The sequence below is a fragment of the Ochotona princeps genome, chromosome 15 (assembly GCF_030435755.1).
Source record: "Ochotona princeps isolate mOchPri1 chromosome 15, mOchPri1.hap1, whole genome shotgun sequence".
NCBI classification, from domain to species: domain Eukaryota; kingdom Metazoa; phylum Chordata; class Mammalia; order Lagomorpha; family Ochotonidae; genus Ochotona; species Ochotona princeps.
In genome coordinates, this window is record NC_080846.1 from 17,312,283 (window position 1) to 17,336,884 (window position 24,602).

General features: G+C 46.2%; 1 protein-coding gene across 13 annotated transcripts in view; it reads right to left on the minus strand.

Annotated features, from left to right (window-relative positions):
• The window catches only part of R3HDM2 (R3H domain containing 2), a 162,421-nt gene that overhangs the window by 122,556 nt on the left and 15,263 nt on the right, over positions 1-24,602 (minus strand). For 11 of the 13 annotated variants that reach the window (XM_058673129.1, XM_058673128.1, XM_058673134.1 and 8 more), the window contains one exon: positions 12,127-12,194. The exons of the other annotated variants lie outside the window; for them this stretch is intronic. In XM_058673129.1, coding sequence (XP_058529112.1) covers positions 12,127-12,149 — 23 coding nt within the window. In that variant the 5' untranslated portion in view covers positions 12,150-12,194. Of the gene's footprint in view, positions 1-12,126; positions 12,195-24,602 lie in introns of those variants that run through there. 13 annotated transcript variants of the gene reach the window in all.

Here is a 24,602-nt window from a genome sequence, read left to right on the forward strand (position 1 = left end):
ACAGAAAGGCATCCACCGGTATGTGTGTGGTCTGAATAGCAGGTTGGTTGAGTTGAACTAGGATTCAGTGCCCAATGACATGTATGAGAGCTAAATGGGATGTGGGACAGACTGAACGAGTCTGCTGCACATACTGGCAAGCATGGGAATCAGGGTAGGGGGCAGGTCTGGTAGGAGTTCTGGGGGAGTTGCCCTGACTAGGCTGCAGCTCCCACTGGTTTGCGGGAGGGCCCAGTATGAAGAGGGTAGGATCAGGCTGGACTGCAACACACACTGGTTTGCGTAGAAGACAGGCCTGGAAACAGAACTGACCCAGCAATTGAAACAACCAGAATGTGCATAAGCTGATTGGGGCAACAGACTGTGCCGGACCCTGTACTGGCAAGCACACACAAGAATCAGGTCTTGGATCACTTCAGACAAAGTTTCTCTGGGGATCCCTCCAACTGAACTGCTGATCTCAGAACCTCAACCATGAAGAGACTATGTCAGCCACTGGATTCTGAAGAGATTTCATCGTGCATGGAATGGCGAGATTGGCAGTAATTCAGAACTGTTGAACTATGAAAACTGCTTGAACAGCACCCTTGGAGCATGTCCCACATCAGGGATCTGGGATGGGAGGGAGGTTGGGTGAAGCTTTTCCCTGTGTTTCTCCCCTAACCCCAGATACAGGGGGGGGAAAGATAATATCAGTGTGGAAACAATGGTAATACCCACAAAAAATTTCCTCAGTGGAAAGAAAAAAGAAACAAAAGGTAGGAGTGCAGTGTTATATAGCACAGGAGGGGTTAAGCTACACTTTACTGTGCTGGCATTCTATGTCAGCATGCTGGGTTCCAGTCCAATTTCCTAGTAACATATCTGGAAGATAGCAGGTAATGGTGTAAGTACTTGGGCCTCTGCTACCAATGCTGGAAGCACAGGACAGAGTTTCTGGCTCTTGGCTTTAGCTTCAAATAGACCTGGCTGTTATGGCCACTTAGGGAGTAAACCAGTTAATGGGAGATTCTCCTTTTTTCTCTCTTCCTCTCCTCTCCTGTCTATCCCTTCCTATCAGTCTACATTTCAAATAAATGAATGAATAAACCTTAAAACAAAAAGAACTAAAAACAAGTAAGCTTCAACACATCCAATGTAGAATAACAATACAAAGCTGTAAATGTCTAGAAATGCTTCATTGCGTATCATTGAAGCCAATTATTCCCCAAAAAATTAAGCATCAGGGAAAAAAAAACATAAAAATTTCTAAAATACTGCACCCTCTTTCATCCTCAAAATCAGGTATCCATTTTGATGTTCAAAGGATCCTCAAAGTTGGGAGGGAAAAATGAGTAAATCCCACCAAAAAAAGGTAAAATGTGGATATGCTTCTCTAATTTAAAAACAAAAAAAGACTCTGGAATTAAACATTGTAATTTACTGAGGAAAGAAAAATAACAACCTTACAAGTCAAATAAAATGTGAAACTTTCCCAGTGTTATTCACTGAGAAAGTGTAAATTAATTACAAAGGAAGTTAAGAACTGTGATGATAATTTAGTAACAGATAACATGAAAATTCCTCTCATGCATACTAAAAAGATGCTGTTTTTAAAAAGTAAACAAGAAAGATGCACATGGGGGACATGACGGAAAGCTCATATGGGTCAGCAGGGGACCATAATCGACTTGTAAGAGGAATGCAAAGCAGAACAGATTGGACCACTCTTCTGGCCAAACCTTGCAGCATGTTTCTGGGTATGTGGATGTACTAAAGTGGACTTTGTCAACTTGCAAAGATTTTCTCCACCCAAGTGCAAAGAAGCCTACAAAGTCTAGGAACTTCAAAACCACTCAAGTAACACCCTCGAAACACTCTTCTCCACATGAGGGTCTCTATGCTGTCATCAAATGGACTGTCTCTCATCACCAGGTGGTGATGCATTTTGACAGCAAGAAGCCCTCTTCCCTTCTCCTGTGCAGACACAGGAAGGAAAAAGGGTGAAAACCCGACACAGCAACCTAGTGGCTAAAGTGTTCACCTTGCATTCACCAGGATCCCTCGTGGGCAGCAGTTCGTGTCCTGGCTGCTCCACTTCCTTTTCCATCCAGCTCTCTGCTTGTGGCCTGGGAAAGCAGTGGAGAACAGCCCAAGGCCTTGGGACCTTGCAGTAGTGTGGGAGACTGGGAAGAAGCTCCTCGCTCCTAGCTTTGGATTGGCTCAGCTCTAGCCATTGCAGCCACACTTTCAAAAAAAAAAAAAAAGTGAAACATTTGTCCAACTTCACCTCCTTGGTGCCTGACCCTCCCTACCCTAGTCAGGGGCCCACATGGGTATCTATCCCTCTCAATTGTGTAGGCAATATTGAAAAGAGAATAATTAACAACAACAACAACAAAAAAGTAACCAGGAGTATGAGAAATCTCCCCTCCCCTGGATTTCCACCTGCCTATCCCATATTGGAGGCCATAGGCACATGGCACACTGTGCCCCTGGCTAACAGACCCTGACATGGCCTGTTCACTGGGCATGCAACAGGAGCAATGGGCTGCACCCCATTCTCTCTTCCCTACTCTGCTAGGACTTCTTTGTAAACAACTCTAGGAAGCCAAATGTTACATTCATCCTGGTTTAAGGAGCCTTCCCTGAGATACAATTTCCTGTGCTTCAGACATATCTGTTAGCCTGTCACAATGTTGTTGTACTGTCAGGACTGCATTTCTCCCTGCCCCCTTCTCCTATGTAAGCTTGTGACTTCTCTCAAATAAGCAGACATTTCTCACCATCAGTTGTCTCCAGTATTTCTGCTAAAAAGAGTACTGTTACCTCACCCTTCAGTGGTCTCGGGGGCTACTAGACAGTAGACCCCCAAGACAGGAATAGACATTTGGTACAGTAGTTAAGGTGCTGCTTTAGATGCCCACATCTCCCTTGAGTATCTGGTTATGAGTGCTAGTTCAACTCCTCATCCCAGCTTCGTGCTAATGTATACCCCAGAAAACAGTGAACAAGGCCTCATGTAGTTGGGTCCCTGCCCCACACAAAGATTAGAGCTGAATTCTGAACTCCTAGATTCATTCTGGGTTAGTCCTTGCTGACATGGACATTTGAGGAGTAAACCAGAGATGGCAGGGCTCTCTCTTTCAAATAAAGTAAATGAAAATTTTAAAATAAAAATGAGACTCCTTCTTTCTTTTAAAAAAATAACAGGGACCTAGCACAGTAGCCTAACACCTAAAGTCCTTACCTTGCACACATCAGGATCCCATACGGACGCTGGTTCTAATCCGGGCGGCCCCGCTTCCCATCCAGCTCACTGCTTATGGCTGGGAAAAGCAGTCAAGGATAGCTCAAGGCCTTGAGACCTTGCACCTGCGTGAGAGACTTATGGCTCCTGGCTCTTGGCTTCAGATCTGTGCAGCTCCAGCCGTTGGGGCCACTTGGGGAATGAATCAATGGATGGAAGATCTTCCTCTCTGTCTCTCCTCCTCTCTGTACATCTGACTTTCTAATAAAAATAAAATAAATCTTTAAAAAGTAGTAATAATAATAAATAAGTAAAATGCATTAATTTGAATGGCAGCTCTACAGAGAGACAGTCCATCCACTGGTTGACTCCAAAACTGGCTACAATGGCCAGAGATGGGCGAGGTCAAAGGAGGCAGGAGCTTTATTCAGGTCCAAGGACTTGAGCCAGCTTTCACTGTTCTCCCAGGTTCATTAACAGGGAGCTGGATGGGAAGTAGAGCAGCTGGCACTTGAACTGATGCCCATATGGGATGCTGGCACTATAGGTGGCAATTTAACTTGGGACACAAACCAATGCCAATACGGGATGCTGGCACTATAGGTGCAGGATGCTGCACACCACATGGGCCCCCAATTCCATTTTTTATTTCAGATTCCTGTAATGTACATTCTGGTATACAGCAGTTTATAACCCCAAGTACTTGGGCCCTGCCACCCAAGTGAGAATCCCAATTTGAGCTCAGACTCCTGGCTTCAATTTAACCCTGGACATTGCAGACTTTTAGAAAGTGAAGCAGCAAGTAGAACACCTCTGTTACTCTCTCTCCCTGAATACCAAATAAATAGAAGCAAATAAAATCTTTAAAAACAACTTGAGATAGGAAGGAATTATTGAAGAATTTAAAGTAACAATGTATATACCTAATATTAACAAATTTCTTCAGGATTTGAATGGCAGAAATCAAAAAGAAGGCACAAGGTGGGTGCAAAAGGTTAAATCACCACCTGAAATACCAGTATCCTAACTGTTCCACTTCCAATACAGGTCTCTGCTAATGTCTCTGGGAAAGAAGAAAATGATGGCCCAAGTGCTTGGGCCCCTGCACTCAACACGGAGATTCAGGAGCAGTTTTCTTTCCTTAGTTTCAGCCTGATCCAGCCTTTGCCATTTGCACATTTGGGGAAAGAACCAGCAGGTGGAATATAGAGTTCTCTGCTAATGTGCCTGAGAAAACAGTGGAAGACAGCCCAAGTCACTGGCCATGGTACTGACATAGGAGACCCAGAGGGAGCTCCTGGCTCCAGGTTTCATCTGATGCAGCTCTGGCTGTCGAGGTCATTTGGACAGTGAACCAATGGATGAAGGATCTCTCCCTGTCTCTCCCTCTCTAACTCCAACTTTCAAATAAATTTTAAAAAACAAATTTTAACATCCACTTAGGAAGATAGCTTGGTAACGCCTTACAAAATAAAATCTAGTTATTTTATTACCATCCAGCAATTGCAGTCTTATTTAGCATCATGTTTACACAAAATCTGTACATCAATGTTCATGGTAACCCATTTATAAGGGCCAAAAACTGGAAACAACACAAAAATTTTGCACCAGATGAACAATTAAGCCAACTGTTGTCTAGCCATGAATAATAGCAATATAAAGGAATTACTGAGTCATGAAAAAACTTGGATGGATCTCAAAATAATTATGCTAACAAAAAGGAAAAGGCCAATCACAACCATGGAGGAGAAAGCCAATTTACTACATGATCCCATTTAGTAATATTCTTTTTAAAAATGCTTATTTATTTATTTATTTATTTGAATGTCAGTGTTATCGAGAGAGAGGGACAAAGAGATAAGGAACAGGAGGGAGGGGGAGAAAGAATCTTCCACTCATTGGTTCACTACACAGATGGCCACTTTGATCAGAGCTGGGCCAGGCTGAAGCCAAGAGCCTCTTCTAGTTCTCCATGAGTGGTAGGAACCCCAACACTTGGGCCATTCTCTGCTGCTTTATCAAGTCATCAGCAAGGACTGGACTGGAAGTAGAGCAGCCAAGACATGAAGTGGCAGCCATGAGAGATATGGACATTGCAGGAAGTGGCTTTATACACTACTTTAACACACAAAGTGACATTCTTAAAATAACAACAGAGAAGTTTGCAGAGATGAAATCTACTCTCCTTTCTTGATAGTACTGATGAATACACAAATTAGTACAAGATAAAATGGTATAGAACTGTGTGCGAGCACACACACAGAATACAATCAAAATTTATTAAATCTGAATACTGCAGGTTTTACCATTGTCAACTTCCTAGATTTGACATTATACTATAATTATGCAGTGTTTACACTGCGAGAAACTGGGTGAAAGATACTTTCCTTATAACTGTCTGGAAATATGTATTTATTTATACTGAAAACAAATGCCTAGAAGAATTATACAATCAGTAAAGAAAAAACAATTAATATTTATACGTACCAAGAACTAGAGGAGAAATGAATATGTCAGAAACAACAACCATAACACTGAAATGTCAGAGGCAGGTCAAAATATACCAGAAAGAGCATACTAAACATTATAAGAGAAAAATATTAAGCCAGGAAAAAAAAAACTTGAGGGGCTCGGTGGCGTGGCCTAGTGGCTAAGGTCCTCGCCTTGATCCCATATGGCCGCTGGTTCTAGCCCCGGCAGCTTCACTTCCTCTCTGTCTCTCCTCCTCTCAGTATATCTGACTTTGTAATAAAAATAAAATAAATCTTAAAAAAAAAAAAAAACTTGAGGACACACAAACAAAAACTACACACTGAATTAAAACACACAAAGCATCAGTGGAGTACACAGTAATCCCAAATAGCCTAATACACAGTGTTCGTGGTAATTCCAACAAGAAGAAATGAAAAAAAAATTTTAAATAGTAACGTCAAAGTTAGGCTCAACAGTTAAATTCTCACCTTGCAAGCACCGGGATCCCATATGGGTGCTCCTTTGTGTTCTGGCTGCTCTACTTCCCATCCAGCTCCCTGCTTATGGCTTGGTAAAGCAGTAGAGGATAGCCCAAAGCCTTGGGACCCTGCACCCACGTGAAAGACCCGAAAGAAGCTCCTGGCTCCTGGCTTCAGATTGGCTCAGCTCTAGCTGTTGTGGCCATTTGGAAAGTGAATCAGTGGATAGAAGATCTTCCTCTCTGTCTTCCTTCTTTCAATAAAGCTGATCTACCTTTCCATTAAATATAAATAATCTTTAAAAAGATTTTAACTGAAATCAAAACCAAAAGCACAGGAACACAAAGGAACACAACTTAAAATAATAGAAAAAAATAAAAAAATTTTGAAAGTAGCCAGAAGGGGCCTGGCACAGTAGTTTAGTGGCTAGAGCCCTCGCCTTGCACATGCCGGTATCCCAGATGAGCTCCAGTTCATGTCTGGGCAGACCCGCTTCCCATCCAGCTCCCTGCTTATGGCCTGGAAAAGCAGTCAAGGACAGTTCAAAGCCTTGGGATGCTGCACCCACATGGGAAACCTAGAAGAAACTCTTGGCTCCTGGCTTCGGATTGGCTCAGCTTTGGCCGTTGCGGCTACTTGGGGAATGAAACAGCAGATGGAGGACCTTCCTCTCTGTATCTTCTCCTCTCTGTATATCTGACTCGTCAATAAAAATAAATAAATCCTTAAAAAAAGAGAAAGTAGCCAGAAGAATACATTATGCATAGAAGAATACAAATACTAATCTTTTTTTTTTTTAAAGATTTATTCATTTTATTACAGCCAGATATACACAGAGGAGGAGAGACAGAGAGGAAGATCTTCCATCCGATGATTCACTCCCCAAGTGAGCTGCAACGGGCCGATGCGCTCCAATCTGATGCCGGGAACCTGGAACTTCTTTCAGGTCTCCCACGCGGGTGCAGTGTCCCAATGCATTGGGCCGTCCTCGACTGCTTTCCCAGGCCACAAGCAGGGAGGTGGATGAGAAGTGGAGCTGCCGGGATTAGAACCAGCGCCCATATGGGATCCCGGGGCTTTCAAGGCGAGGACTTTAGCCGCTAGGCCACGCTGCCGGGCCTCAAATACTAATCTTTTAAGACTAAATAAATATGATAAAGAATTGAAAACAGGATCTCCATAAAGCAATGAACTGGGTAACCAAGCAGATAAACATAAAAGGTATGCATATTATTATATTCTTCTACTATCCATGAAGTAGTCTATGACCATAAAATACAAAGTTGGTCTATAAAAGGAAAGTGGCAGTCAACACAAACAGTATGAAAAAAAACAGTGAGTGCTTCCTGGGTTTTGGGCAGCCAGCACACCAACTGTTGCCGGGCTCCACACGCTGGCCACACTGCAGCAAGCTCTAGGGTCAGTGGGGTATGTAATTCCTGCCGAGGGACATCCATGGATAAGATCAATGTGCGTGCAGGTGAGGAAGGAATCCTGTGTGACTCCCAGTGACAGGGTCACTGAACTTACAGGTAAGTGAGGGGACTGAGACCTGGTGGTTTGGAGGGGAAGAGTCCATAAGATCCTCATGGGTAGACTGATTCACCAGCCCACATGGAGTCCTGAGATGGGCTGTTAGCACACAACATCACTGACTGCCACACACCAGACAACAGGAAAGCTATGGCCAGGGACCTTTCTGGCAAGGCAAGATTGCAGTACCTGACTGAGTGTTGGAACAGGGGACGGATCATATTAGGCAGGGTCATGACACTAACCAGCACGACAGAGAACCAGGTCTGGGGGTAGATTCTATTGGGGATAAGTGTGCCCGACCCTATGGAAATACAAGCCACGCTGGTTAGCTTAAGAGTTGGGATGGGGGCCTGGCGCAATAGCTTAGAGGTTAAAGTCCTAGCCTTAAATGTGCTGGGATCCCATATGGGCGCCAGTTCTAATCCCGGCATCCCAGCTTCCCATCCAGCCCCCTGCTTGCAGCCTGGGAAAGCAGTTGAGGACGGCCCAAAGCTTTGGGATCCTGAACCCACATGGGAGACTCGGAAGAGGCTCTGGGCTCCTGGCTTTAGATTGGCTCAGCTCTAGCTATTGTAGCCACTTGGGGGATGAACCATCAGACAGAAATCTTCCTCTCAGTCTCTTCTTCGTGTATCTGACTTTCCAATAAAAATAATTCAATTTTTACCAAAAAAAAAAAAAAGAGTTGGGGTTATGATGAGCTGAACTAGGAGTGACCATGGAACCCACCAACACTCACAGGTGCTGGAGCTAGAAACAGACTGGGCAGATCCAGGCTGCAGCACCCCCATGCACATCCTTATAAGTACCGCAAGCTAACCAATCGCGCCACTGGAGCCTGCACATACATCCTAAAACAGGGTGTGAAGCGGGTCAGGACACAACATCCTCCAGTTCATACAAAGGCCAAGACGGAGTGGCAGGCTGTGCTGGGCAAGGGCCTAGCATCTGCTGGCGCGTGTGAGATCTGGGTCAGGGAGTGGGCCAAGTAGGGGAACCTGGGAAACTCCACTATTGGGGTTACAGCTCCCGCTGGTGAGCACATGCTCCAGGCTTGGGTGTTGGGTAGCCTGAGCAGTGTAACTCCAACTGTTGGCTAATGGGATAGGGGAGGACTGGGCAGGGCCGAGCCAACTTTAGCCTACCAGCAAGAGCAGAAACCAGGCTGGAGCACAGGTCAAGCTCAGTTAGGCTGGCACACCTACCAGTCTGCATGAGCCTGGGAAGGGAGAACACTGAGCAGGGCCAGGTTCCAGCACCCAACAGCGAGTGGTAGGACTTGGGATAGGCTGGATCAGGTCAGGCTACAGCATCCAAAGGCAAAGGTCATTAGAGGTGAGGAACTACGCCAAGCTGGGTCAGAGCAAACACTGCCATGTGCAAGATCTATAGCTGGAAACAGACCTGGTTGGGGAGCTAAGCGCACTCCCTGGCTGGGTTGTGGTTCCCACTGGTGAGTGTGGAGGCCAGAGTGAAGGCTGTGTTTTGCTCTGGATATGGCTGCAGTGTCCCTCAACACAAGTATGGACTGGGTCTTGGGTGTGCCAGACTGGGCTAGACCCCAGCACCCACTGGTGTCATGAGAACCAGGGTAGGTTAGGATGGGCTAGGCTAGGTTTTTGCCCCTACTGAGCCATATGTGAGCTGTATCTGCATATGGACCATGCTAGACTGGGCTGTGACATCCAACAATAATAACCAAAATGGGCTGAAGGCCAGTCAGGAAAGGCCACTGTTCCTGCCAGGACAGGAGGTGGACTGAGTAGGGCTGGCTCATGGACCCACCAATGGGCGCAAGATCAGGCATTGGGAGAGGTTCTGATGGAGGAACCTGGGAAACTCCTCTCTCAGGACACAGTCCCTGCAGGTGAGCACAAGAACCACAATATGGAGCAGCCCAGACCAGGCCAGGGAACAGTACCCAGGGGCATACATTTGGCACAGATCGGGGGGTGAACCAGGCAGGGCCAGTTCACATCACTCGCTAGCGAATCTGAGCACCAGAATGGAGCATGGGTTGGGTCGGGTTCAGTAAGCAACACATGCCAGTACACATGAGGGCTTGGACTGGGTGCTGGCTGAGAAGAACTAGGCTGTAGCTCCCACCAGCATGAGCTAAAATTGGGGGTAGGCCAGGCCAGACCAGGCTACAGCACCCACTGGCAAATGCTGAGGTGAGGCAGGCCATGTTAGTCCAGAGCACCCAACCAGCACAAGCAAGACCCGGTGGGGGGGAGGCGGCAAAGCAAGTAGGGTAGCAGCATGGGGCTCCCCTGCACAATCACCACTCACACCAAAGAGCATGAGTTAGGATGGGGGCACACCAGGCCGGGCAGAGCTACAACACCTGTTGGCCTCATGTGAGCAGGAACAGGGAAAAGTTAGTCTGGGTTGACTGTTCTGACTGGTGCAAGCATAAGTCAGAGTGGGTATGGGTTGGCGGAGTTCTGCCAAAGCATCAGCTAGCAGATGCTGGCATGGGGAGCTAATTCTGTCAAGCCATACTGCAGAACCACCTGGAGCGTGCATGATCCAGGAATGGGCCCAGTAGGGAAACAGTGGCAACTTCTTGGGTTGCCACTCCTACTGGTGAGTATGAGAACCAGGACTGGAGCAGGCATGGCTAGACAGTGTGTGGCACCTGTTGGCAGGTGTGTGGGCTAGATAGTGGGGCTAGTTGGGTTGAACTAGGATTCAATGCCTATTGACATGTATGAGAGCTAAATGGGATGTGGGACAGACTGGACTAGTCTGCTACACATACTGGCAAGCACAGGAATCAGGGCAGGGGGCTGGCCTGGTGGGGGTTATTGTGGGTCACTCTGACTAAGCTGCAGCTCCCACTGGTTTATGTGACGGCCGAGTGTGTGCAGGACAGAATCAGGCTGGACTGCAACACCCATTGGTTCCAGTGGGAGACAGAGCTGGAAACAGAACTGACCCAGCAATTTCAACCACCAGTTGATTGAGGCAATGGACTGTACTGGGCCCTGTACTTGCAGGTACACACAAGAATCTGGTCTGGGATCACCTCAGACAAATTTTCTTTAGGATCTCCCAAAATGAACTGCCAGACTCAAAACCCTAATCATGAAGAAAAGTGCAGGTTTCACGGTCTGCCATGGAGTACAAATGCCAGAGTCGAGCCTCTTAAGAGGCTCAGACAGAGCAGTGGAGAGCATAACCAGGTGCACATGGAGAATATGGCAGTCTATCGGAACCTGCAGAGGATACCTGGCACAACAGAGGACAGAACAAATCAATCAACTACCCCAGTCATATGTTAGCAGTGAAAAACTGGGCAGAGACTCTAAGGTGGACTATGTCAATCAGTGGATCCTCTGAAGTCCTCATCATGCTTGGAGTGCCAAGATTGGCAGCAATTCGTAACTGTTGAACTATCAAAACCACTTGAGCAAGAACCTTGGAGTATGCCCCACAATGGGGACCTGGGATGAGTGGGAACCTGGGTGGGGCTTCTCCCTTTGTCTCCCTCTTTACCCCAGATACATGGAAAAAACAATGTGGAAATAATAGTCTTACCTACTTTCTTGTAGCCCTTGAACCTCTGTGCCCTAATTAACTATGTAAAGATTGTCAAAAATAAACAAAAAAGGGGGGGGGGAGATACTGCTCTACAATGGGAGCATCCCATATAAGCAATGGTTTGAATTCTGGCTGCTTCACTTGTGATCCTGCTCCCCACTCACGTACCTAAGAAAAACACAGAAGACAGTCCAAGGGTATGGGCCCCTGGCATCCACTTGGGAAACCCAGATGAATAACCAAGTTCCTGGTTTCAGCCTGGCCCATATGTGGTCACTATGGCCTTTTGGGGAGAGAGAATCAGCAGACATCTCTCTTTCTCTGTCTTTATCTCTCTGTAATTCTATCTTTCAAATTAAAAAAAAAAAATCATCACTTATATTTACTTTATATATTCACTCAAATAAAAATATTTTAAAACTTTCAATCTATTTTATAACAAGTTAAAAGGTTTAATGCTAAAAATCCTAAACCAGATTTTTCTTAACCAAGAGTTATGTCCATTGTTTTAAAGACAAGCAAAAAAGGACAATGCATTCACTAGCACAAAAAAAACTACAGAATTTAAGGTGAACTTCAATGAAAATTACTTTATATTTACAATACTATGACAAATTAGCAAGAATATCATTTAACCCAAACTCCAAGCATTTCTCACTTAACTGTAGCAACAGGCTTTTACTATTTTAAGTTCAGCTGAATTCAAATTGATAAACCCTGTGCATTTCAGTGTCTTCACATATTAAGTACAATAATATTTCCAGCTGGATAGGGTTATGTGAGAACTAAATGAAAATACAGGCATAGCAGTCAGTTTGTTGCCTTGCACATAGAAGGTACTCTATAAATGCTACCCCTTGTTACCTGAACAAAGGCTCAGCCTCCATGAGTCCAGTGCTGGTATGGCATCACATACAAGAAACAAGATTAACCTCAAAAAAAAAAAAAAAGTTAAATCTTAATATGGAGACTCACAAAGAAAATTCAAAAGTCATTGCATACCTTCTCCACCCCTTTTGTTCATTTTTTTCATAAACTTGTACCTTCCTGAACCCTCTATATCCACTCCGACTCTCAATTCACAATTAAAAAAAAAAAAAAAACTTGTATTTTGTTCTTTCCCCTGTACTAATCATCTCTTCCTCAGGGACCCTGGGATAGTTGGGAGGCTGGGTGTGGCTTCTCCCCTTATCTCTCCCTTGCCCTCAGATACAGGAAGGAAAGAAAAGCATGTGAAAACAATGGTCTCACTCACTTTTTTCTAGCCTTTGACCCTTCGCACCCTAATCAAATATGTAAAAATTGTCAAAAAATAAAATTGTCAAACAATAAAAAAGAAAAAAAGATTATTTTGGGCCCCGAATGGTAGTCTAGAGGCTAAAGCCCTTGTCTTGCACACCCAGTATCCCATATGGGTACCAGTTCGTGCCCTGGTTGCTCTACTTCCCATCCAGCTTCATGCTTGTTGCCTATAAAAATAGGGGAATATGGCCAAAGCCTTGAGACCCTATACCTGCGTGGGAGACCTGCAGGAGACTCCTGACTTTGGATATCAGCTCTGTCCATTGTGGCTACCTGGGGAGTGAACCAGCAGATGGATGATTTTCCTCTCTGTAGATCTGACTTTCTAATAAAAATAAAATTTTTAAAAAATGTTTTTTTTAATTGGAAAGACATATCTACAAAGAGAGAGAGGGAGATCTTTTATCTCCCTCCCCAAGGGGCTGCAACAGCCAGAGCTGTGTGAAGTCCCAAGGCTTTGGGCCATCTTTGGCTACTTTTCCAGGCCACAAGCATGATGCTGGAAGGGAAGTAGAGCAGCCAGGACACAAACTGGCACCCATATGGAACCCCGGTGCTTAGAGGTGTAGGATTAGCCAACTGAGCCATCATGTCAGGACTTGATCTTTTCTTATAACCAGTACTTAGTCTACTTTATCCTTAAAAAGAAAAATAAAAATAAAGAAGCAAACAAACAAAAAACACTTCTCTGGCCTCTTCTTAAGATTTGTTAATTTGAAAGGTAGAGTGACAGAGCATCTTCCACTTGCTGGTTTCTTCCCTAAATGGCTACAAACAGCTGGTTATGAGCTGCGCTAAAGCCAGGAGCCACAAACTCCAACCAGGTCTCCCTTGTGAATGACAGGTATCCAAAAACTTCAACCATTATCTGCTGCCTTCCAGGCACATAATCAGAAAGCTGGATCAGAAGCCAAGCCAGGAGTAGATCCCAGACACAATACAGGATGCAGGCATCCCAGCAGCAGCTGCACATGCTGTGTGGCTTACATACAAGTCTTATCCTTCCTTCCAGTTTCTACAAAACATCCTTTCACATAGGACAAGTCTAGAACTAAGAAAGCAGATACCAAATTCTCTCAGCACATGAGACACAGAAATGAAGAGCATCCAGAAAGAAAATACATTTATATAAGTAAACACTGCAAACATATAGTACATATTTTTTAGATATTTATTTATTTATTTATTTGGAAGTTAGAGCTAGAAGGAGAGGGAAAAACAGAGAGGGAGAAATCTTCCATCCACTAGTTCACTCTGCAAGTGGCTACAATGCTGTGGCTGGCCCAGGCCAAGGCCAAGAGCAAGGATCCTCTTACAGGTCTCCCATGTAGGTGGCAAGGATCCAGGGAACCGGATCATATTTAGTTGCTCTCCCACAAGAATCAATTGGGAGCTGAATGCGAAGTGGAGCAGTCAGTACTCAAAACCTGTACTCGCAAGGGATGTTAGCACTGCAGGCCACAGCTTCAATGGCCTCCATGAGTCCACGCCACAGGTGCTAGCCCTCACTACAATATTTCTCCCCATCATCATCATCACTATTGCAACACCCTGGGAGCTGTTTGCTGCTCAATCTGCTTGAGAACTCTGGAGTGCTAAATGCCACCAATAAAACCTTTCACATGCCCAAGCCAGTCTGCATTCCCAGAAGGCCACAAAACATCTGAACCCTAATGTGTTCCATGCTGAGCACTCAATTCACCATCCTGGTTTGTGACCTTGTTTCACAAGCAATGTATCCCTAAAGTTTACCTTTTAAATATCTTTTTTTTTTTAAGATTTATTTATTTTTACTTGAAAGACAGATTTACAGAGAGAAGTAGAGAGAGAGGGAGAGAAAGCGAGCTGGTTCATTCCCCAAGTGGCTGCCACAGCTGGAGCTGAGACGATGTAAAGCCAGGAGTTGGGAGCCAGGAGCTTCCTCTAGGTCACCCTTACAAGTGCAGGGGCCCAAGGCCTTGAACCACTCTGCTTTTTTCCAAGTTATAAGCAGGGAACTTCATCAGAAGAACAGCAGCCAAGACTAGAACCAGCACCCACATGGGATGTGGGTACAGTGGCATAGCCTGCTAATCTTACATCTGCAGCAGGATTACCCTTCCTCACCACCACGCTTTCCCCTACATATTCAATATCTTACAAAGAAATCTATCAAGACCCTATTCTGGTTTCCAAATGGGCCCTGCCTGCACTTCAGGGTTTGGGCATGAGGGACACTGGTAGTCAGATAGATGCAAAGGCATGGCTGCAGGAAACTACCCTTTTTTTTTGTAAAGATTTATTTTATTTTCATTATAAAGTCAGATATACTGAGAGGAGGAGAGATAGAGAGGAAGAGGAGCTGCCGGGATTAGAACCAGTGGCCATATGGGATCAAGGCAAGGACCTTAGCCACTAGGCCACGCCGCCGAGCCCCCCCCTTTTTTTTTTTTAACCACCAATCTCAGTCCTTAAAATGCTACCCACAATCAGTTTTTTCCCCTCAAGGCATACCCAGACTGCCTTATTTTTTTTTAAGATTTATTTATTTTATTACAAAGTCAGATACACAGAGAGGAGGAGAGACAGAGAGGAAGATCTTCCGTCTGGTGATTCACTCCGCAAGTGACCGCAACAGCCGGTACTGTGCCGATCTAAAGCCGGGAACCAGGTCAGATATACAGAGAGGAGGAGAGACAGAGAGGAAGATCTTCCGTCCGATGATTCACTCCTCAAGTGACCGCAACAGAAGGTACTGCGCTGATCCAAAGCCAGGAACCAGGAACCTCCGGGTCTCCCACGCGGGTGCAGGGTCCCAAAGCTTTGGGCCATCCTCAACTGCTTTCCCAGGCCACAAGCAGGGAGCTGGATGGGAAGTGGAGCTGCTGGGATTAGAACCGGCGCCCATATGGGATCCCGGGGCATGATCAAGGCGAGGACTTTAGCCGCTAGGCCACACCGCTGGGCCCCAGACTGCCTTATTTTAAGCAACCCACAGTAGGTTCATATTGAAAGCCTGGCTACATGAAGAGGTTTTTCTCTGCTTCTGAATCAGAGAGTCAGCAGCAACGTAATTCAAAACACATACTATATACTTTCTGCTCTAAGAGTTTTCATTCTCAACTTGTAGTCTCATAAATAAAAGCAGAATACTTTCTGGACAGTCTTAATTTCTTTCTGCCCTCCAGTTGCTATAATTCCCAAGTAGCCTATAGGACACCATGCCATCTTTTCTCTTCAGAGAAACAGGAATGATCTTTCAAAAATGTATATGAAATCATTTAGCTTCCTATCCAACCAGCTGTCTTTCACCACTGGCTTCCCATCATGCCATGCAGTATCTACAGAGGTTGGCTTCTGCTGATTCTAGAACCAAACACACCCCTCCTCCCAAAGCCTTTGTATCTTGACTGTTCCCTCCACCCAGAACACTCCTCTCTCATTCAGAAACTGCTAGTTCTGCCTTCCAGTTAAGGAATAAGCCCTACGTCACTGTGAAGCCATCTTCCTGGCCTAATATGAAATCTTCCCACTTCCCTTTGCTATCTACCAAATCACTACAAGTACCTTATTCACACTAATTTCAATAATCTAATTCTTTATGCACTTGGAAGTTGTTTTTCCTCACAAAGATTTAAGTTCTTTTATAATAAAAGTCTTTTTTTTTTTAAAGATTTATTTTATTTTTATTGGAAAATCAGATACACAGAAAGGAGGAGAAACAGACAGGAAGATCTTCGTTCCACTGATTCACTCCCCAAGTGGCCACAACAACTGGAATTGCACCAATCCAAAGCCAGGAGCCAGGAGCTTCCTCTGGGTCTCCCATGTGAGTGCAGTGTCCCAAGGCATTGGACTGTCCTCAACTGCTTTCCCAGGCCACAAGCAGGGAGCTGCATGAGAAGCAGGGCTGCTGGGATTACAATCTGCACCCATATGGGATCCCAGTGCGTGCAAGGCAAGGACCTTAGCTACTAGGCCACCGTGCCATACCCAAGATAAAAGTCTTCTATGTCTTGTTTATATCTGTCCCTGCAACAGATATAACTGATGATTCATTTATAAACTTAGGCACGTCCTCAGGGATTAACCTGGATTTTCTAGAAAGAATCCAGAATTTATCTGTATACCAGTAAGATGGCCACACTGTCAAATCCTGTATTGTATTCATTCTAAGAACCTGCCTTTATTCTCAGAAATACCCCCTCATTTCTTTAAAGGTAAAATCTACACTCAGAAAATAAGATGACAATCATAAACAGTATCTGTTCTCTCTCTTGGTGGGGGCTAAATCCAATATTCTCAGGCAGCACCAGTAACTGCCAAAAACCTGGCTACCAGTATTGATTTGAAGAGTGCCTTGTACCCCAGAACCAATGGAGGCTAACATGACCCCAAGCACAATAGATGTGAGAATTGCTGCTGAGCACTCTTTAATGACTCAGAGATAACCTCAAAGGAGCAAGAAGATTCTGTTCAGCTACCTAACAAGTGGAGCACATTATACAGCTTTAATAATGACCCTATCATCAGAAAAACACATACTGTGTCTTGGCCTTCTAATCAGTTGTATTTAGCAGCCAACATCCATCTTTTACAAAAAAATTCCACCTCTAAATTCCTACCACTATCAGATTATCACTGCAGTTTCTACTTATCTGGAATTCAGGGCAACTGATTAAATTTACTCACTGGAATAACTTCTGGTCACCTAAGGACAAGTTTTAAACACCCTAACTCTAATACCTGGACACACTCAAACGGCTGTAACCTAAAAAAAGAAAATATCACTTCCAATAATGCACCTGTCCTGACAGTGACCTTCCTACTCCCAAATAATTTTGAAAGTCAGCTGAATCTTGAGCATTGACTCTTACTGTTCTTTAAAATAATGGCTATGACACCTGCCTTAATCAGAACCCCAATAAACTTAGGACAGTGGGCTTACAGTGCCCCCTGCCACATCACCTAGAACTGCCAATTCTTCCTGATGGGCTGACAGGTCACTAATATCTGAGCCCTGCCAGATTTTTCTTTATTTTGTATTAAAAACAAAACAAAACAAAGCAAAACAAAACAAACAAAAAAAAAAAAACCTGCCTCCTCAACTCAATCACAATCCAGGCAGCTTTTTCTGCTATGGAGTCTTGGAGTCTTGCCCTACCTGCCAGTGTGGAACACTGGGGGCAAGAAAATGTTTTTCAGGCCTATATTGGTAACTCCAGATGACTAATAGCCAAGAGCCCATCAAAAGGACCACAGGTTTGGGGACTGTTGCTATGGTGCCAACATCCCATAAGAGCACTGGTTTGTATACTGGCTGCTCCACTTGTGATCCAGCTCCCTGCTATTGGGTGGAAGAGCAGCAGAAAATAGTCCAAGGACTTGTGTTCCACACTGAAGACCTAGAAGAAGCACCTGTTTCCTGGCTTTGCACTGGCCCAGTTCCAGCAGTTGCAGCCATTGGAGAGTAAACCAGCAGATGGAAGATCACTGTCTCTCTAACTCTACCTTTCAAATAAAACAAGTAAATTTAAAAACAAAAAAAAGAGGACCGGGCGGCGTGGCCTAGCAGCTAAAGTCCTCGCCTTGAAAGCCCCGGGATCCCATATGGGCGCCGGTTCTAATCCCGGCAGCTCCACTTCCCATCCACCTCCCTGCTTGTGGCCTGGGAAAGCAGTTGAGGACGGCCCAATGCATTGGGACACTGCACCCGCGTGGGAGACCTGAAAGAAGTTCCAGGTTCCCGGCTTCGGATAGGCGCAGCACCGGCCCGTTGCGGCTCACTTGGGGAGTGAAACATCGGACGGAAGATCTTCCTCTCTGTCTCTCCTCCTCTGTGTATATCTGGCTGTAATAAAATGAATAAATCTTTAAAAAGAAGAAGAAGAAGAAGAAAAGAAACAAAAGAAAAGAAAAATGGGGAAAATCATAGCATTAACCCTCAAAAAAAAGTAGTTCAATGGCCAAGGTTCTGGTTATCAGGTTAAGATGCCATCTGCGACACCAGCATCCAATATGAGTGCCAGTTCACATACAGACTGCTCCATTTCCCATCCAGCTTCTTGCTACTGGCTGGGAAAAGCAGCGAAACGTGGCCCAATACTTGGGTCCCTATAACCCATGTGGGAGTCCCAGATGAAGCAGCTCCTAGTTTCTGTTTTAGCATGGTTCATCCTTGACCATTGCAGCCATCTGAGGAGTTATTCAGCAGATGAAAGATCTGTCTTTCCCTATATTTAACTCTTGAATTAATTAATTAAATGTCATATTTTTAAAAAGATTTATTTTATTTTTATTGCAAAATCAGATATACAGAGAGGAGGAGAGACAGAGAGGAAGATCTTCCATCTGATGATTCACTCCATAAGTGACCACAACAGCTGGTGCTGAGCTGATCCGAAGCCAGGAGCCAGCAACCTCCTCTGGGTCTCCCACACGAGTGCAGGGTCCCAAGGCCTTGGGCCATCCTTGACTGCTTTCCCAGGCCACAAGCAGGGAGCTGGATGGGAAGTGGAGCTGCCAGAATTAGAACCAGTGCCCATATGGGATCCCAGCACATTCAAGGTGAGGACTTAAGCCACTAGGCCATCGAGTCTGGCCCAATTAAATGCCATATTTTAAAAAGCATAATTCATATTGTTTCCATCACATATCTGAGGTAAAGGGGGATATTAAGAGAGAAGTCCCACCCAGTCTCCCATTCACCCCAGGCCCCCAATGTGGGGTATACTCCAAGGGTCTTGCTCAAGTGGTTTTGATAGTTCAACAGTTATGAATTGCTGCCAGTCTTGGCACTCCAAGCACGATGAGGTCATTGAGGAATCCGCTGATTGACATAGTCTACCTTAGAGTCTCTTAATAGTCTTACTCACTTTCCTGTAGCCCTTGAACTTTTTTACCCTAACTATGTAAAGATAATAAAAAATATAATTAAAAATGGAAAAAGTTTAAAAAAAAAGCATAATTCAGAAGCAGGTGCCTAACAGCAGCTTAGACAGCCACACCCTACACTGGAATTCCCAGGTTCAATACAAAGGTCTAGGTTTTGAATCCAGCTTCCTCCTGCCAATGCAGACTCTGGACAGCAATGGTGATGGTTTAAATAGTTGGGTTCCTTTTTGCCACATGGAAAACCCAGATTCAATTCCTGGCTACAGGCTTCAGACCCAGCCCAGCCCCAGGCCACTGAAAACATTGAGGGAATAAACTGGTATCTCAGAACACTCTTTTGTCATCTGTCTCCTTCTGTCTATTTCAAATAAAAACATTTTTAAATGCTCAGGTTTATAAATCTGTCCCTACGTTTATCCTACACATAAATGTCAACAGAAAGAGTGAGCATTTGCCTACCACTTAAGACATCATGTCCCATACTGGAGTGCTTCTGCTTGATTCCCAGCTCCAATTCCTAAGATTAGCTCCCCACCAATGTAAACCCTGGTAAGGAGCAGAGAGGGTGGGAAGCACAGCCATTGTGGCATAGTAGATTAAACCTCTGCCTGTGACACAGGCATCCCAGGTGGGCATCTGTTCAAGGCCCAGCTGATCTACTCCCAGTCTGGCTCTCTGCTCATGCACCTGGGAAAGCAGCTAAAGATGGCTCAAGTGCTACACCCCTGTATCCACATGGAAGACCCACAAGAAGCTCCAGGCTCCTGACTTCAGCCTTGTCCAGCCCCAGCGATAGCCAGTATTTGGGGAGTGAACCAGTAAAAAGAAGACTCTCTTTCTCTCTCTTCCTCTCTAACTCTGCCTTTCAAATAAATACATTTTTTGAGGGTGCGGTGGGGGGCACCCTGGAAGGCAGCAGTGATCGCTCAAGTAAGCACTGAGTTCCTATCACCCAGATGGGAGACCTACAGGGCATTCCTAAATCCTAGCATCTAGCTGTAGCTCCAGCCATGTCCCAGCTGTTACAGGCATTTTGGGAATGAATCAGCAGACAGAAGTTCTCTGCCTTTCAAGAAGCTTGCTCCAGCTGAAAGAACCAAGATAGGCAGTGGCGGGAATGAGAGGCTTTAGCATCTACATTCCTACAACACTGTGCAGATGCTCATGGTTTCTACCGTGAGACATATACCTGAGGATGGAGTCTCTGGGCTTACCTAGTGTCAGCCAGAGAACTGTGTATTGGTCAGTCAAACTTCTTTTGGCATGCACCACAACCAGTCCTTGGTAGGTCTGGTGTGCAACCACAAGTTTGCACAAGGACTGATGAATGTGAGATTCAGGTGTGACACAACCGGAGTTTCCCTGACTTGCTGAGGAGTTGCTTCTTTCACCCCCTCCTTGATCCTTGGGCAGACAGCAAGGAAACACAGAAATGACTGAGGACTCAGGACCACACTGATAAAAGCCAGCATGGAGAAATCCTAGTGGACCGAGTTCCTAGGTCACTGTCTGTACACAGCCTCGCTGGACCTGCTTCAGTGCCCAGGAGTTCCTGGTCCCAAGTGAATAGTCTTTAAAAAAAAAAAAAAAACAGGGCCCGGCGGCGTGGCCTAGCAGCTAAAGTCCTCGCCTTGAAAGCCCCGGGATCCCATATGGGCGTCGGTTCTAATCCCGGCAGCTCCACTTCCCATCCACCTCCCTGCTTGTGGCCTGGGAAGGCAGTGGAGGACGGCCCAATGCATTGGGACACTGCACCCGCGTGGGAGACCTGGAAGAGGTTCCTGGTTCCCAGCTTCGGATCGGTGCGCACCGGCCCGTTGAGGCTAACTTGGGGAGTGAATCATCGGACGGAAGATCTTCCTCTCTGTCTCTCCTCCTCTATGTATATCTGACTTTGTAATAAAAATAAATCTTTAAAAAAAAACAGTATTTATTTGAAAATCAGAGTTACAGAGGGACAGGGAAAAACAGAAAAGATCTTCCACCTGCTGATTCATTCACCAAATGGCTGCAGTGGCCTGGACAGGGCAAGTTGAAAGCCAACAGCCAAGAGTTTCTTTCGGGTCTCCCAACATGGGTGCAGAGGTCCAAGCACTTGGGACATCATCCTGTTCTGCTTTCCTAGATCCATTAGGTGGATCATAAATAGAGCAGCCAACACTCAAACTGGGACCCTTTTGGGATGGTAGCTGCACCATGCCAGCTCCAATCAGAAGTCTCGTTCCCTAGCCAACCTCAGGAGGGTTCAGCATCAGCAGTAAGCATAGCTCAAGAGCAGACAGACCTAAGTTGGGTGAGCTTTGGCCCTACCCAGGCTGCATCAGTCTGGGTGGGATTAGAACTCTAGATGTGCTCTATGACTGTGACATTTCTGGATACAAAACAAAGAATCTGAGCCAACTACAGGTTCAGGAAAAAGTTTGTAAGGATGCACTGCCCCTTTTCAGGCAGTTAGCCAGTTCATACTGAAAAATACATCAACTGCAGGCCTGGGATTAATCTGATTTGGGGGAGTGCTGTAAGACTGCATCACTAAAAATGTATCAACATTGGACTTAGGTTTGTCTGCACCCAGTGCATTCAAGGCAAGGACTTCAGCCGCTAGGCCACCGCACCAGGCTGTTTGTGAAAATCTTGAGACCCATGTAAAAATGTCATTTCAAGTGCTACTCAAAGCACCTCCCTCGTGGGTAACCACTCCCACTGCTGAGCATGAAAACCAGGACAGGGGCAGGGGTTGCTAAACAGAAAGGCACCTGCCAGTATGTGTGTGTGCTGGATAGTACGCTGGTTGGGTCGAACTAGGCTTCAATGCCCATTGACAAGTACCAGAGCTTAATGGGAGGTGGGACAGATTGAACAAGCCTGCGGACCATACTCGCATGCATGGGAACTAGGGAACGGAGCAGGCCTGGTGGGGGTAATGGGGAGTCACCCCAACTAGGCTGCAGCTCCCACTGGTTTGCGTAGGACCGAGTATGAAGTGGGTACGATCGAGCTGCACCACAATACCCGTTAGTTCAAGTGGATGACAGGGCTAGAAACAGAACTGACCCAGCAGAGACCGGTCACATTAAGCAGGGCCATGACATTAACAAACATACTAGAGAACCATATCCGGGGGAAGATTGTGTGGGGGATGTGTGAGCCAAACCCTGTGGAAATTCTAGCCCCACAGGTTACTTCAAGAAATGGAGTGGTGATGGACTAAGCTAGGTGTGACCAAGGAGCCTGCCATCAATCACAGATTAAAGAACCGACAACAGTCTGGACTGGTCAAGGCAGCAGCACCCGAATGTGCATCCTGAATAGGGTGTGGGGTGGGCCGGGCTGCAACATTCATCAGCTCATACAAGGCCAAATGGAAGGCCAGACTACACCAGGCACTGGCCTAAAACCCAATGGCATGTATCAGAACTAGGTCTGGGTGGGGATCAAGGGCAGAAACTTGGGAAACTCCCCTGGCGAGTCATAGCTCCCGCTGGTGAACAGGTGGTCCAGACCTGGGGGTCGGACAAGCTGGGCAAAGTAGCTCCAACACCTCATCAATGTATGAAAAGGTGATGGAACAGGCGCACCAGGCAGTACTGAGCAAACCTTAGCCCACAAGCGAAACTAGAAACCAGAATGGGGCACAGGTCATGCCAAGCTAGGCTCTCGCACCTACTGGTCTGCATGAGCCACGGACGCCAAGCCACAGTGTCTAAGGCAGGGGTCGCAACAGGTGACGGGCTGTGCCAAGCTGAGTCAGAGCAACCGCTGGCATGTGCGTGATCTATGGCTGGGAACAGGCCCAGTTGGGGAGCTAAGGGGACAACCCTAGCTGGGTTGAGGTTCCCAAAAGGGGTGCACAAGCTGGAATGGGGCTGCATTCTGATCAGGAAATGGTTGTAGTCTCCCTTGGCACAAGTGTGAACTGGGACTAGACGCAGCAGGCCAGGCCAGACTGCAACACCTTCTGGTGTTCTGGAGGACCAGGATAGATGTGGGATGGACTAGGCTAGCTCTCAACCCCTACTGAGCCATGTGTGAGCCATATGTGGGTATGGACAAGCCATGGTTGGGCTGAAACATCCAACAGCAGAACTAGAATGCACTGAAGGCCAGTTAGGAAAAGCCACTGTTCCTGCTAGGACAGGTGAACTGAGTAGGGCTGGCTCATGAACCCCCCCTGATATGCACAAAATCTGGCATTGGGAGGGGTTCTGATGGAGGAGCCTGGGCAACTCCTCTGGCAGGACACAGACCTGACAGGCAAGCACAAGAAACATGATAGGAAACAGCCCAGAACAGGCCATGGAAAGTTTCCCACTGCCACACATTTGGCATGGGTCGGGGGCAGACCAGGCTGAATTAGTTCACGTCATCCACTGGCAAATCCAAGCACCAGAACAGAGTGTGGGTCGAACCAGGTTTGGTTGCAACAAAAGCAGTGCACAACACGGAATGCCAAGGTGAGGTTGCCTGTGCCGTATGTGACCACAGCACCCAACCAGCACACGTGAGAATCAGAAGAGAGAGCACAGAGCCAGCAGGGGAATAAGGCGGGTAGGTTCCCTTGCTGGACAGCCACTCCCACTGGAGAGCGTGAGCTGGGATGGGGACAGACCGGACTAGGCAGGGCTACAACACTTGTGCGCCTCATGTGGCCCAGATCAGGGAAAAACCAGGTTGGGCTGATTATTCCTACTGGTACAAACAAAATTAGAGTGGGTGAGGGTTGTTTGGGCTTAGCCACAGCATCAGCTGCCAGAAACTGGCACTGGGGGATAGTTCTGTCAAGTCAAACCACAGAACCACCCGAAGAGTGCATAATCCAGGAGTGGGAGAGGCCTGGGAGGGAAATAGTGGACTCCTCCCCCTTGGGTTACCACCCCCCACGGAAGGGCACGAAAACTAGGACGGGGGCTGGGGTGGCTTGAGAGACACCCAACAACATCCAGGAAGGCTGGATAGTTGAGCTGGTTAGATGGAACAAAGCTTTAATACCCACTGACATGTATGAGACAAATGGGATATGGGACGGACTGGACTAGTCTGCTATACATACTGGCAAACCAGGGTAGGGGGTGGGCCTGGTGGGGGTTATTGTGGGCTGCTCTGACTAGGCAGCAGCTCACATTGGTTTGTGTGAGGGCTTTGTATGTGTTGGGCAGAACCAGGCT